The sequence below is a fragment of the Pteropus alecto genome, unplaced genomic scaffold (genome assembly GCF_000325575.1).
Source record: "Pteropus alecto unplaced genomic scaffold, ASM32557v1 scaffold3, whole genome shotgun sequence".
NCBI lineage: Eukaryota > Metazoa > Chordata > Mammalia > Chiroptera > Pteropodidae > Pteropus > Pteropus alecto.
Window position 1 is genome coordinate 64,876,049 of NW_006442484.1, and position 15,613 is coordinate 64,891,661.

Genomic DNA, 15,613 nt, shown 5'->3' on the forward strand with positions numbered 1-15,613 from the left:
GCAATTTTTTGAAATCCATGTCTAATCACTGTACCTGGTTGAGAATGTCCCTTAAAAGAGCTAATTGATCATACTTGACTGATGAAAATTTCTTTAGCTGTTGACAAATTTAGAGCACCTATGTGATCATTTGATCAGGTCTCTCTGTATGTGATCTGTGATAATATTCTAGGCTATACTGTTTCTCATTTTACTGTTTATTTTATTCCTGCTTTTCCTACATTATTTATTAATAATTCAAAACTTCATATAGAGATACTGCTGAGACTGACTCTACAGATAGCATTTAAAAAGGTATAAAAACTGTTTTGCAAAATGGATTTTTTTTGTTGTTTTGACCTGGGCGGTTTACTTAGAATTCTTGCTAGAACACTTTTATATTGTATAAGAATTATAATTTGAAAGTTACTTTTAAAATAGCAAATTATAATTGACATATACTGATGCCACTGTCATAAAATTCCTAAAAAGTAGGCTGAAAGTATTTTAAGAAAAAGATTATTTAGTGAATACTGAGGATATTAAAAATATAATTCACTTCTCTCCAACCTGTACCCTTATTGCTTTGATATTCAATTAAGCTTATTTGTGGCGGGACTGGAGGAGAGAGGGAAACATGAGAGAGGTTGGATTTGTTTGATTTTGTCTTTTTAAGGAGAATTTTAGGTTTCAGTTATCAAATTACCTATCCCCTAAAATATTTACATGCGTTCAGGCCTTTAGATACTTTTCAGTTGGAAAGGATATCCAGGAATAGCAAAAATTTTTATTTTGCATCTGGTTTTTCAAAAGGATATACCCTTTTTAAAATTCTTAAATTAAATGAGGCACTTATTTATTTATGATCTGTATACTTCCAGGTACAGTTAGATCTCTATTCATTAACTCATTATTCACTGCTAAATTCTAGTCAAAATGTATAACAGAAATAGAGAAGGGAAAATAATTAGGATATCTTGGTTGTAGAAAACTAGAGATATTGAATTCATAAGTTCATTCTTACCTTTTTAACAATCAAGACAAAAAGGGAAACAGAGTGGGTTCTGTTAGTTAACCTGAGTCAAGAAAGGGGGTAGGACCAGGAAAAGAACTTATGCCTCACAGATAGATATGCTTTTTCTAATCTACTTTACAGTGTTTTTGTTTATAGTGTGAACCTTTTAAGTATGAATCTTTGTGTTATATATACTTTATCTATAGAAATATATATGATTTTAGTCCTTATAATAATTTGGTAAAGTTTGCAAATTAGGGATAATCTAAAGAAATGCTAGTATTAAATGTGTAAAATAATCTAGTAAATATAATTAAGTTTATCATTAAAGGAATTTGAATATATGATTACATGTGGTAAAAATGTAGTAGACTCATAATTAGGCTAATGTTCTAGAATCAGTTTATATAAATAGGCTACACTCTATTTTCTGTCCATTTAATCAATATTAGTAAATATCTTCTAGAAGACTGCCTGAAGCGGTTTTAAATTGTAGAAATCAAGTCACATTTATTTTTCAGTAATTATTGTCTGTGATTACTGAATTAAGTAATATCTGTCTATGTCCAAACAGACTATGTAAGATGCTTGAAGAGTAGAACTGTCTTACCTGCTTGTGAATACCCTATTTACCTAGCCTGATACTTTGAAGACACTTTCTGTTATAATAAATATGACAGGTGTATAAGTCTAAATAAGCTTGGGTACACAGTTGTTAGCTCTTTCATTTCTTCTCCAGAATTTGGTCTTAGTTTTGTAGATTCAGAAACATTATTTTAATAAATCATCTCCAGTGCTAAGGTGCTTGTGAATGAAGTGTACTAAATAAGATACACACCCAAAATAAAGAAATAAATCAGAAGTCCATGAGGAATAAATATATTGGCCAAGTATATTAGACTGTTATTCTAGCTAGTCAACACATTAGGAAAGTCTACTTTAAAAAATCAAATAGAGATCAGCTGTTGCTTTTGATAACCTTTTACTTTTTTATTATTCTCAGCGATGTTGATAAATTATGTGGCAACTGTTCTCTTGAAATTAGTTAAATCAGATTATGTATATGGAGGAAGAATTATTGACATTGAAAGTACATTGGGTTTTCCCTATATTGTAAGGGATTATTGAGTTGAGCATTTCTTCTTCTGGCTCTTCTGTTGGTATTTTTAATAACAGAAAGTCATTTTCTTTTTGCCCACTAATAGCCTTAGTTTTTAAAAACAGATTTGTTAAGATATATTATATACCATGAAATTCACTCATTTTAAGTAAAGTTATTTTTTTGTAAATTTATGGTTGTGCAACCATTATCACAGTCTAATTTTAGAATATTTCCATCTCCCCCAAAGGAAATCATATACTCATTTATAGTCACTGTCCTCATCCTAAGTTTACCATGCCTAATGATGTGTGTTTAGCTTCTACAACTGACTGTAAGATATGATAAAAGAGTACTGTAGAATTTCCTAAAATTGTTCAGCCCTCTAGGTTTGTTAGTTTGTTTGGATGTTTGATAATTTAGAACATGGACATTTTTTATTTGGTGTCTTTATTTGGACACCAAGATTACTTAATAGGAGAAAGAGTGGTAAGAATAATTTGTGTAAGAGGGAAATTGCTTTTGGGAAATGAGTTTTCAAGTTTGCTTCTTGTTTGGAGGTTAGAAATTAATTAATGAGCAGAAAAGTTATTGACTAAATACAAAAATTACTAATTTATCTGAGCCTTTTTAGGGCTTTAGTGGGGAAATTTACAGTGCCTTTCAAAATAACTCTTAAGATTTTACATAATAATGTTTTGCAAAGATAATCAGAAAATTAATGTCATTCCTTTATTTTCTTTATTTTAGCTTCTCAAAATCAAGAACGTCTATGTGCATTTAAAGATCCATATCAACAAGACCTTGGGATAGGGGAGAGTCGAATCTCTCATGAAAATGGAACAATATTATGCTCAAAAGGTAGCACCTGCTATGGCCTATGGGAGAAATCAAAAGGGGATATCAATCTTGTAAAACAAGGCAAGTAATACTTTTCTTAACTGAAATAACTGTGTTTCATACAATTGAAATTTATCTAAAAAAGACATGGCAGTAGATTAAAACTTTCTCTTGGAAAATAGCAAATTTAAAAGTATATATTCATGTATATATTTACCCACAAACCCTAAATTTGTAAAGGGTAATTAGTTTATAGCTTATGTTAATAACTTCTTATAACATTAATAATATATTCTTATTGAATGAAGTTTAGAAAATAAACTAGGAAAAATAAACATCTACAATTCTGTACTTTTAAAAACTTTTTACTGTATTAGTTTATACCTTTCAAGTGTGTTTTCAGTGTACCTCTATGTTTATAGGCATGTGTACTTTTTTTGAAATTAGGATAATACTATATAAATAAATTTTATACCTAATTTTTTATATCTTAAATTATATCATAAACATTTCCCCATGTCTTTATATTATATTTTTAAAACATTTCTAATCTCTGCACAGTATTTCATTGTATATACATATTGTGATTTATTCACACATTACTCTCTTGTTGAACGTTATGTTTTCTGGTTTTCACTATAATATATAATGCTTCAGTGAACATCTTTGAACATAAGTCTTTGGTTTTATCTGATTATTTCTTTGAATAGATTCCTTTAAATAGAAATATTAGATTATAAAACATGAATATTTTATATTCTCTGCGTAAAAATTGCCATGTGGCTTTCTAGAAATGCTATATACATTTATATTCCCTCCAGCAGTGTATGAGAGTGTTACTGAGTCTTTGTTACGGTATATTATTTTTTAAACCTAGAACAATTTAATAGGTATAGAAAAAATGAAATCTTACTTTTGCTTTTAATACTTATATTAATGATGAAGTTAAACATTTTATTGGTGGCTTTTTCTCCCCCTATGAAATACTTGTTTGAAATTTGCCATTTTTTTGTTAATTAAAAAATGTGTTTTCTATTGATTTACAAGAGTATTTTATAACTTCTGTGTACGCACTCTCACGTTGATTGCAATTATTTCTTAGTTTGTTGTTTTCTTTTTAATTTTGCTTTTTGTATTGACTCCTAACTTGTTTGCATCAATTTATAGGATGTTGGTCTCACATTGGAGATCCCCAAGAGTGTCACTATGAAGAATGTGTGGTAACTACCACCCCTCCATCCATTCAGAATGGAACATATCGTTTCTGCTGCTGTAGCACAGACTTGTGTAATGTCAACTTTACTGAGAATTTTCCACCTCCAGATACAACACCACTCAGTAAGTAGTTAAAGTAATAGAATTCCTTGTAATTCTATTTTCTAAAGATTTGCAAAATTTAAAAATATGTAAGAACATTCAGGTTTGCAGGAGTGAGAGGGAGAGTTCCAGCAACGTGAGACTAAATCTAGCCAACACCTGAAATCCAAAAGAGGTGCATCAGGATTTGCAAAGTATCAGTATATTACCAAATGAGTGTGAATCCAAATATAGGATTTTCCAACCCCTATGGAGAGGAATTTGACAATAGTAAGAAAGCTATGTATGTTCTTACTCTTTCATCTAGCACTCCATTTGTAGGACTTTATCTTGAAGATGCACCTCCAACAATATGAAAATACATATGCATAGAGTTATTCATTCTGGTATTATTTGTAACTGGATAATATTGTAAACTACCTAAATGTCCAAGAACAGGCGATTAGTTAACATATACTATGGTACATACATATAATGGAGTACTAACTATACAGCTATACGAAGAAAAATGAGTAAGATCTCCATGAACTGATATAGAGTGATTTCTAGAGATAATGTTAGGTAAATGAAAAACATATAGTATGCTATTTCTTATGTAAGAAAGCTTATCTTTAAAAAAAAAATCCAAGAAAGGATAAACCAGAAAATAATGAAGTTGTTCCTTAAGAGGATAGAGGGAATGAAGAGAAAATGGAGTGGAAAGGATACAAGAAGGAGCGACAGTCTTCTGAGTATAGCTTTTTGTAGTTTCGACTTCTGGAATCATAATATACACATACAGAAAGTAAGATTAAATCAATAAGGATGGAAAGGAGGGGGTGAAACCGCAACTAAAAGCAAACTGAAATAAATAGGCCCAACTGTATTTTATATAAATATCATTATCATATTTAAAGGAAAATGAAAGACCTAATCTAAGTATTTTATAAACACAGAATTTGATTATATATACTTTTTTGGATGAGATGGGGGGAGAATTGCAAACAAATTCTGAACTCTTTTTAGCAGGCTTGATTTTTAGTAGTGTGGACGAAGCAATTCTCAATTATAGTTGTATTATAGGATTAAAAAATGATTATATGTGTTGATATTGTGGGAGCCAGCGTTATTATTGAAGGAATAGGAACACAGTTATGGGTGGAGGAAGGCAAGATAATCTTATGCAAATCGATTATAATTCAAGGTATGAGTATGGATTTATGACTTTTAAAATGTGCATACATATGTATTATATACATCTCTATGTGTATGTACAAATTTGTATGTGTATATATTTATATGTGTGTGTGTATGCCTACATATATTTCTAGCTCTTTTTGTTGAAAACAGCAAGAAGCAAAAGCATCCCAGGAGCAATGCACATATGCGATACTCATATTTAGTTTCAAAATACCACTCCTCACTCAAAGGAATTTAGCCTCCTTAGAAAAATGATTTATTCGAGGACTGGAGCAGGGTAGGTGCAAAGTAAGCCTGAAATATCTGGTTACACAAGAAGGTAAGGAAAGAAATGCCCCCAAATAGGATGGAGACTTGTCTTAAGGACACAGGAGCCAGCCTGAACAAACCTCCCACTAGCTAACTTTGGGACAATTTGATGCTAAGTAAATACAGTAATAAATTTTAAACCATTGGAGGGAAAATGAATTCTGTGCTGATAGAGGAGAAGGGAGAAGAGAGACCACTTGTTTATAGTAGAATGCCAAGTGCCAACTGATAAATGTTGGAGTGCAGCAGTTGGAAAATTATCATTCTGCAGCCATCATTGTAAGGGTTGGATCAGGTAAGAATCATCAAAAGAGCCTAAATCTAGGGGTAGTTTCAATAAGGAGCCCTAAGATATTTGCATTGTTCTAAAGTGTTTTCTACATATTGCAAGAGAAAAAATAGTAATTATAAAGTGAGGAAATTGGACAACACCTTACCCAGGTGGTTAAAGTTAACATTACTTATGGTGGACAAATAGACGTCCATGATACCCCGAGAATGACACAAAATTTCAGCCAAGAATGCATGCTGTGAATCTAATCATGAGGAAACATGAGACAAACCATAAATTAGGAATATTCTAGTTCTAGTACATAAAAGGGATTTGTATTCTTCAAAAATATCAAGAAAAAGAGACTCTGGGAAAGATGTAGATTAAAACTGGATGCAAAAAATGTTGAAGGACATTGTTAGGCCAATTGACAAAATAGATGATTAAAGAATTATTTTAATGTTCAATTTACTGAAGCTGATAACAGTACTGTGGTTAGATAAGAGAATATCCATATTCTTAGGAAATATTATAAGAAGTGTTTAGAAATAAAGAGCCATGATATATGTACATAACTGTCTCTGAAATGGTTCATAAAAGATTATATGCATGGGTATATGCACAAGTGTGTATGTGAGTGTGGACAAAGGAAGGAAGCAAATGGGGGTTAAATGGTAACAATAAATGAATCTGGGTAAAGGTATATGGGTATTCTTTGTACTGTTTTTATTCTTGCTACTGTTCTATAAGTTTACATTACTTCCAAATAAAAAGTTCAAAAAATTTTTTTAAAATATTTTATTGAATGAAGCACTGCTTAAGAATTCTGTCAACAGCTTTTATCAGTTCATACTTTGGTTTTGAATTATTTCATTTGATTTGTTGGTTAAACACTAAACTGAAAGCAATAGGAAGTGTTTTCTTGTAGTTTCTATCAAGGTTATTAACTTTTATGAGGAAATTACACTAAATTGGCTATATTTATTTTTCACAAACAAACAAAACAAGATCTCAAATTTTCACTTGTACATCTATCTAGATGAAAGAGGAGAAGGGAATTTATGCATAAGTTCTCCTCAAAGATCTTTACAGACACATTTCATATTGTTACTTAGCTCTTGGTCTACTATAATCTTTTGAACCAAAAGCAAGAGTATTGCCTACTGAGAATCAGTCATGTTATCGCAACAAAAAGGGAAAGTATTTTAAATGAAGTGCTCTAATTTCAGAGCATTAATCCAATTGTATATTTTGGTTTTCAATAGAACAAAATTAAGTAAATTTTCACACAGAACAAGTAAGATGAATGTTGGCTTTTGCATTAATCTCAGGAAAAAGAACCACTATTATATGGAATGTCAAGCATTTAGTCTGTAAATGCTAGGTGCTTGACCAAAATAAATAAATATAGTTTTAAGTGTTCAAAGTTTAAAGAAATTAATTAAAATATAAAATTAAGAGGAAGAACTTTTAATTCATGGTCATATAAAAGTACATCAGTAGAAATTTGATGATGGTGCTTTTTTCCTCTAAAATTTTTAATTATAAAAATACCATTTATTAAATATTTAACATAAATATTTGTCAAATAAATTTATTTACATGTGTTTAAAAATTACTAGAAACATGGTACAAACTTATCAAAGATAGATAAGGGATAGTGTGGGGTGACTGTTGACAGAGAAGATTACATATTATTCTTATAGTAAAAAATGTATTTGTGTGTTACTTGTATAAATGTAGAGGACAAAAATCTTTAATAATCTTTATACCCATATATAACCATTGTTAATATTTTGAATGTTTTTCCTAGTCTTTTTAATTTTTGTATAGTTGTAAGAGTGATATAAATACATATTAGATCTTGCTTTCGTGTTTAAAATAATATGATATGTATGTTCCAGGTTATTGCATGTGTTTCAGAGCCATCAGTTTTAATAATTGTATAATATTTCATCAACTAAATATTTTCCTTATCCATACACCTGGTTTTGGACATTTGGGCTGTTTCTAGATTTTTATTGCAAGGAAAATCTTTGTATATATAGCATTATATTAAATTCTAATTCCCAGAATTTTAATTTCTATATCCAGTAGTAAGAGTAATAAGGTTTCTCATACATTATCAAATTGCTGTTCCAGTGGTTAAAAGAGTTCACATTCCCTGTTATATACCATTCCCTGTTGTATACCATTCTCTGTAAGATACTGTTCCCTGTTGTATACAATAATGTGCTAGGGTACATATTTCCTATCTTTATCAGCCCTAGTATTATTAAAATAAAAGTTTGCTGAGATCATCTTGAAAAGTGATTTGCATTGTTTTTATTAGTGAGGTTCACATGTTTTTTGTTCTCTATTTTGAATTTTCTTCTATTGTCCATTTGTAATATTATTTTTCAATAATGAAGCTAACTAGCTTTGAGAAAAATAATTTAAAATAGTCTGAAATACAGACATTTCATCACTTCCTTGTCAGTTTCTGTTGATAGAGTTGACAGGAGCTACATTTTAAATAGTAATTTAATATGCATTGTAAGATCTAAAGAAATTTTTTGAACTTGGCTTCTCTTAAGGAATCACCCTTAATATCTTTCAATAAAAGTTCAGTGCTCATTTTATATTGTGTAAACTGTACCTTAATAAAGATGTTAAATGTTTATTACTCATTCTCTGAAAAGAGTGTTCACTGAAACATTATTTCCATACCTCACATTAATAATGATTTCCTGATAGCTGGTAAATAAAGCCTTGCATTTGCATAGTGTTTTATACTTTCAAAGTGCTGTCTCATCTATATACTCTTTGAAGATGTCTCCTTAATATTTAGGTAGTTCAGTAAAAAATGAACTCTTCTGTCCTAATGAGTAACTATTCTGCTCAAAAGGAATAGTCATTTAGGTGGTTGTTTTTTTTCTAACAGATTTAACTTACGGCTTATCTTCCTTTTAACTTTTTGCCTATCATTGTATTGGTAAACAGTAAATGTCAAGTGTAAATATTTTGGGCCCCCAACAAAAATTTTTAAAAATTATTTCAAACTTATAAAAACTTCGTGTACCCTTTACCCAGATTTACCACTTTTTAACATTTTACTATATTTACCTTATTATTCTCCCTCTCTATGTTATATGTATATCTTGTGCTTCATTTAATCACTGTTTTTTCCTGAACCTTTTGCAAATAAATTGTAGACGTCATACTTAAATTTCTACATATTTTGTAATTGTCTTTTTGTTTCCTCTAGACTGTAAAGTCTTTGGTGATAGGGACTTATTTTTAATGCCCCTTTGTCTCCACAGTGACTAGTGCAGTGTCAGTCACATAGTGGGAGTATAGGAAATGTTCGTTGAATGAATAATTTGAAAAAGGGATATGTGCTAATGTGTAAATTCTGAAATGTACCACTTAATGATGGCGATACGTTCTGAGGAATGCATCATTAGGTGATCTTGTCATTGTGTAAACATTGTAGATAGTACTTACACAAACCTAGATGGTATGGCCTACTAAATACCTAGACTATATGGTATAGCCTGTTGCTCCTAGGCTACAAATCTGTACAGCATGTTACTGTACTGAATATTATAGGCTATTGTAACATAATGAGTATCTAAACATTGAAAAGGTACAGTAAAAATACGGTATAAAAGATAAGAAATAGTATACCTATATAGGGACTTAACGTGAATGCAGCCTGCAGAACTGGGATTTGCTCTGGGTGAGTCAGTGGTGAGTGAATTTGAAGGCCTAGGACTACTGTACACTACTGTAGATTTTAGAAACACTGTATACTGAGGCTACACTAAATTTATAAAACAACACAAGATTAAATCAAGCACGAGAGAAATGAGCAATCAAGAGACACATATAAGTAGGAGCTGTATACTGCCAGCATAACATAGCATACTTTTTTACAGAAAACTTTTTAAGTAGAAAAAGTGCACTCTAAAACAACGATTAAATATGGATGGACCTCGAGATAATCATGCTAAGCAAAATAAGCCAGACAGAAAAAGTTGAAAACCACATGATATCACTTATATGTGGAATATAAACCTAAAAGCAACAAATGAACAGGACAAACAGAGACTCATGGACATGGACAATAGACTAATGATTACCAAAGAGTAGCAGGGGAGGGAGGAGAAAGGAGGTAGATGGGATAAAAGGAGTCACATATGTGGTGACAGAAAGAAATCTAACTACGGGAGGAGAACATACAGTGCAATATATATATATATATATATGAGAACATACAGTGTGATATATATATATACGTATATATATATACACATATGTACATATATATAGACATATATATATATATACGCCTTACTGTTAAATTGTACATCTGAAACTTACTGGATTTTGTTAACTAATGTCACCCCAAAATAAATAAATGCATAATTTTTTTTAAAAAAAGTTTGGTATAGTAAATACATAAACCAGTAACATAGTTGTTTATCAAGTATTATATACTATACATAATTGTATGTGCTATACATTTATATGACTGGCAGCACAGTAGGTTTGTTTACACCAGCATACCACAAAGACGAGTCACGTTGCACTACAATGTTTCAACAGCTAAGATGTCATTAGGTGATAGGAATTTTTTAGCTTCATTATAATCTTGTGGGACCACCACTGTATATTTGGTCCATTGTTGACTGAAGTATCATTATGCAGTACATGACTGTATTGTCAAATGTTTGAAAGGAATAAGATTTGTTTCTTTTTTTAATATAGCAAAAAATGAATTTAATGGATTCATTCATTAATGGACAAGGTGTTTTTTGAAAGGTGGTTGCTACTTTCAGGTAAAAGCACAAATGCAGCAAAATAGTTCATGGGATAAGAAGAGCAGACAAAAACAAAAATATTGTTAACTCTCTTATTTTTAGATTAATTATAGTAAAAATGCAAAAAAGCCATAATCATTCCTGTTCTTTCACTTCCCCAAAAATAAAGCATTAGATTTTAATTTTTAAAGTAATGCAGAAATATAGAAAACTTTTACTAAGTAGATGCTATTACGTGATCTCATTTTCAAAGACGCTTACTTGAAAAGTATAACTAGTATATTTTCATACTGGTAAAGAAAATGATGAATGAGTAGGTTATGGCTTTTTTAAAGATGACTTAGTGAGGTTACGCTATAGGGAACAACAGAGGGTACTTAATGTTCTCTGCTATTCCTACTTATTTCTTTTAGATTGTTTTTAACCAAACAGTTCACTTCTTGATGTCAAATCATTCGTTGTTGTTATTGGAATTACATCTTTCTCATCAATATACATTTACACAATTTTCACAACCACATTAACTTACTTTCTTACTGCAGACACGGCAGCAGTGAAGGAATGTATGGATAACTGAGAATAACAAGATATAGCTCTCTTTCCTCAGAAAAATTTTGGACTATTTTTACTCTCAGTTGCAGCTGAAGACCATGAAGTACTTAGTGATAGAAACTAAAGTATACGATCACAGTGGATCTTTAATGTCAGGGAGAAGATGACAGACTAACCACATGACCATAAGTGAATATCTGTGTTTTGCTGAAGTACAGTCTCACCTTATAATAATTCCAGGATTAAATTAGTAAAACGTAGGTGAAATTTCGTCATTTTTTAAAAAATTAAATAAACCTAATTCATTGTATTTACTGTTGGAGGTTCTTGTATGAACGTCATAATGCAAGAATACTTTTATTTACATTATTCATTAAGTTGGTGATTGGATCAAGTTAATGAGAAACAAAGATTGAATTGCATCCAGGGCTAGGTTTAAGAAATCACATTCTAATTTATGCCATGCTGTTAAGACTAGAAATTCTGATTTCAGTAACTGGCAGCAAATGTCTTTATCTCGCATCAAGCTAGAAAAGAAAACCTACATTCAAAGAAGTTGACACTGGCATAAGGCCACAGTTAGGTTTTTAGCTATTGTGAAATTATAGTGATTTTTCAGTTTTTACTGCTTCTGTAATAGCATTAAAATGATTGAATAGACAGAAAATGGGACATAAGGGTGGCTAAAAGTCTTTGCTTAGTACTTCATGAAACATTTTAGCAAGAGGCAAACAAATTTGTTGTTCTGTTTTATAATTATAAAAATATTAGAGGAGGAGGAGTGGCACAAGAGAAATAGAGAAATATGTATCCTTTAGAAAATACTGATGCTTTAATGCAGTAGTAACAAGATTCTGTTTACACATGTTACAAAGATTGAATTGCATCCAGGGCTAGGTTTAAGAAATCACATTCTAATTTATGCCATGCTGTTAAGACTAGAAATTCTGATTTCAGTATCTGGCAGCAAATGTCTTTATCTCGCATGGTGTTGGTCAGACAGTTTTCATTCTAAAGTCTTGTTAGCTCTGCCCTATTAAATGTCCGTCCCATCCCATACCTACCTGCTTTGCCCCTATTTTCTTAAGAAAGTAATTTCTCTTCATGTTGCTGTTTTTAAAATTTATATTACTTTTTTTTTATTTAGTTTCAAGTATACAGTACAATAGTTAGACGTCTATAGAGTTCATAATACGATCCCACCAATTGCACCTTCCCTCCCCTGACCCTCCACCTAGCCAACGTATTAATGCTAACTGCATTCCCTTTGCTGTGCTCCCCATCCCCATGACCATCCATCAGCTACTAATTTGTACTTCTTTAACCCTTCACCCCATTATCCAAGCTCCCCAAATCCCACTCCCCTCTCTCCGACACTAAATTGTCCACTATATTTGTGAGTCTATTTTTGATTAGTTTGTTCTTTTTATTCCTTAGATTCTGTATATAAGGGAGATCATATAGGTGTTTATCTTTCTCTGTCTTACTTAAATACCTTCTAGGTCCATCAAAGCAATACCTTTTTCCATCCTCTTCCTTTTAATCTGTGTGTGTCTTTTAATCTGGTGTATCTCTTGTAGGCAGCATGCAGGGGTCTTGTTTTCTTATCCATTCAGCCACTCTTTTAGTTGGAGCACTTAATTCTTTTCCATTTGAGGTACTTGTTGATAGGAATGTATCATTCTTTATTCCTGTTTTTGATACTGTTTTTTCTTCTTAAGGAAGTCCTTCCAACATTTCCTGTAATACTGGCTTGGTGATGATGAATTCCTTTAGCTTATTTTTGTCTGGAAAGCTCTTTATCTGTCCTTCCACTCTAATCAGCTGCCAGTCTTATAGATTTTCCCTTATTTGTAATTATTTATTTTTCTCTTGGTGCTTTTAATATTCTTTCTTTGTATTTAACCTTTGGCATTTTAATTGTGATGTGTCTTGGTGTGGGCCTCTTTGGATTCCTGATTTTTGGAATTCTCTGAGCTTCCTGGGGTTTTATGTCTATTTCCTTCACCAGATTAGGGAAGTTTTTCATCATTTCTTCAAATAGCTGTTCAATATCTTGATTTTCTTCAGTTACGCCAATCAGATGGCTATTTGGACCCTAACAGTGTCCCGTATCCTCCTTAAATTATTTTTATAGTCTTGGCATCTCAAGTGTATACTTTTCAAGGTTTTTACAATGAATAAAATATAGCTGATTTTTATTATTTCCAGATTCCATGTTTATGACTTTCATTACTTGTTAAAATTTATTTGTAACCCCAATATCAATATTTGAGGTGCTCTCTCAGTCATTTACAGACATGCACAGAATAACAAAAAACTTGAGTTATCTGACATGTGTGTTCCCAGCTAAGGTTGATCAAGGCCATGCTTGTTTCAGCTCTCATACTATAAAGAAGTGTCCTCTTCACAGTCTATTTAGTGCCACATTTTTTTTTTTTTTAATTTTTGTTGGTGATTTTTGGTTTTAAATGGGTCTCTACTGCTAAAGTGCTGTCTGTTGTTCCTAAGTGCAAGAAGGCTGTGATGTACCTTACAGAGATAGTGCATGTGTTAGGTACGCTTCTTTCAGGTATGATTTAAAGTGTTATTGGCCCTGAGTTCAATGTTAATGCATTAACACTATGCATTATAGTAAATAAGATGTCTTTAAACCGAAGCGCATATAAAAAAGGTTATGTATTGATGGGTCGATGAAAATGTCTTGACTAGAGGCTCACAGGAACCTAACTCCATATTTCCTATAGGAGGAGTGGTTCAGTATTTGCAATTTTAGTGTTTGCAATAACTTTACAGAACAAAAGTACAATAGATACTGAGAATAAAATATATGTGTATTGTGGTAAGCAGCTTCTTACATGGCTTCTAGTGATTCTCATCTCCTGCTATTCACACCTCTGTATAATCTCATCTCCCTGGATGTGGGCAGGACTTAGTGATTTGATTTTAACAAATAGAATATGACAAAAGTGATAAGATATCGCTCTCGTAATTAGGTTTTAAAAAGACCATGACCTTCATCTTGCTGGTATCCTCTCTCTGGCTCTTGTGTGCTTGCTCTGATGAAGAGGCAAAGACCTGAGGTTTGCCTCCTGCCAACAGCCAGCAAGGAACTGAAACCCACAGTTTCAACAACCTGCAAGGACCTGAATCTTACAGCTAAGATTGTGAGCTTCTAAGATTACTTCTGTATTTAAACCTTGAGATAAGTATGGCACTGGCCTAAACTTTGATTGCAGCTTTGTGAAAGATCCTAGATTCCTGATACACAGAAACTGATATAATAAATGTGTATTGTTTCAAGTCATTAACTTTTAAGGTAATTTGTTGTTTAACAATAGATAATACATATACAGCAGGTGCTCAAATGATGTCTTTTATTGTAGTTTCGTTATAATATTGAGGAGATGCTATAATGTTGATAATGATATTAAGTAGGAACTTAACTCTTGTTTATATCAATTAGCCTGTGGTAAAATTGGTTTCGTTATACATCATTTCGCTTAAAGTCAAAGAACCTATTGGTGACGTTACTGGATAGTTAAATATTTATAGTTATGTATTAAGACCTCTCAACACAACATTTGAGATGGTTCAGGCAATAAAAAGTGGTACTGTGTTTTGACTTTGGGTAGCTTTTATTCCTCCTCCCCATTTCAATTATTATTTTCACTTCTAGTGTTTTGACAGCAGTGATAACAATTCCTTTTTTATTTTTGCTTATTCATATGAAAATTTTTGTATATGGCGAAAGATTTAGACTTACAATTAATACCTTATAGTTCCATGTAGATTCAATAATTAACATTTTCCAAATTTGCCTTCTCTTCCACCTCTTCTTTAAAAATTTTTTTTTTTTAAACTTAAACTTATTGGGGTAACATTGGCTAATAATATTATATAAATTTCAGGTGTCTAGCTTTATAATACAACATCTTTATACTCTATTGTGTGCTTACCACCCAAAGTCTATTCTCCTTACCTCCTTTCTTTATAGATGGATGGATGGATGGATGGGTGGATGGATGGATGGATAGGTGAGTGGGTAGATAGATCCTCTATTTTGTCGTTTTTGTTGTTGAACTATTTGGAAGTAAGCTGCAAATACCACATAAACCTCTTGAAATACAAGATGCATACCTTTCTCAAATCCAAGAAAATTAATAGTAATTCCATAATATCAGCAAATATCCAGTCTGAGCTCAAGAGTTTCCCACAATGACTTGTATGACTTTTTTCCTAAACAG

The 15,613-nt window shown here is 31.5% G+C and overlaps 1 protein-coding gene across 1 annotated transcript in view; it reads left to right on the top strand.

Annotated features, from left to right (window-relative positions):
* The window catches only part of BMPR2 (bone morphogenetic protein receptor type 2), a 138,295-nt gene that overhangs the window by 68,905 nt on the left and 53,777 nt on the right, over positions 1–15,613 (top strand). The window contains exons 2-3 of the mRNA XM_006921366.3: positions 2,844–3,014; positions 4,101–4,271. Of these exons, the coding sequence (XP_006921428.1) occupies positions 2,844–3,014; positions 4,101–4,271 (342 nt within the window). The remainder of the gene's footprint in view (positions 1–2,843; positions 3,015–4,100; positions 4,272–15,613) is intronic.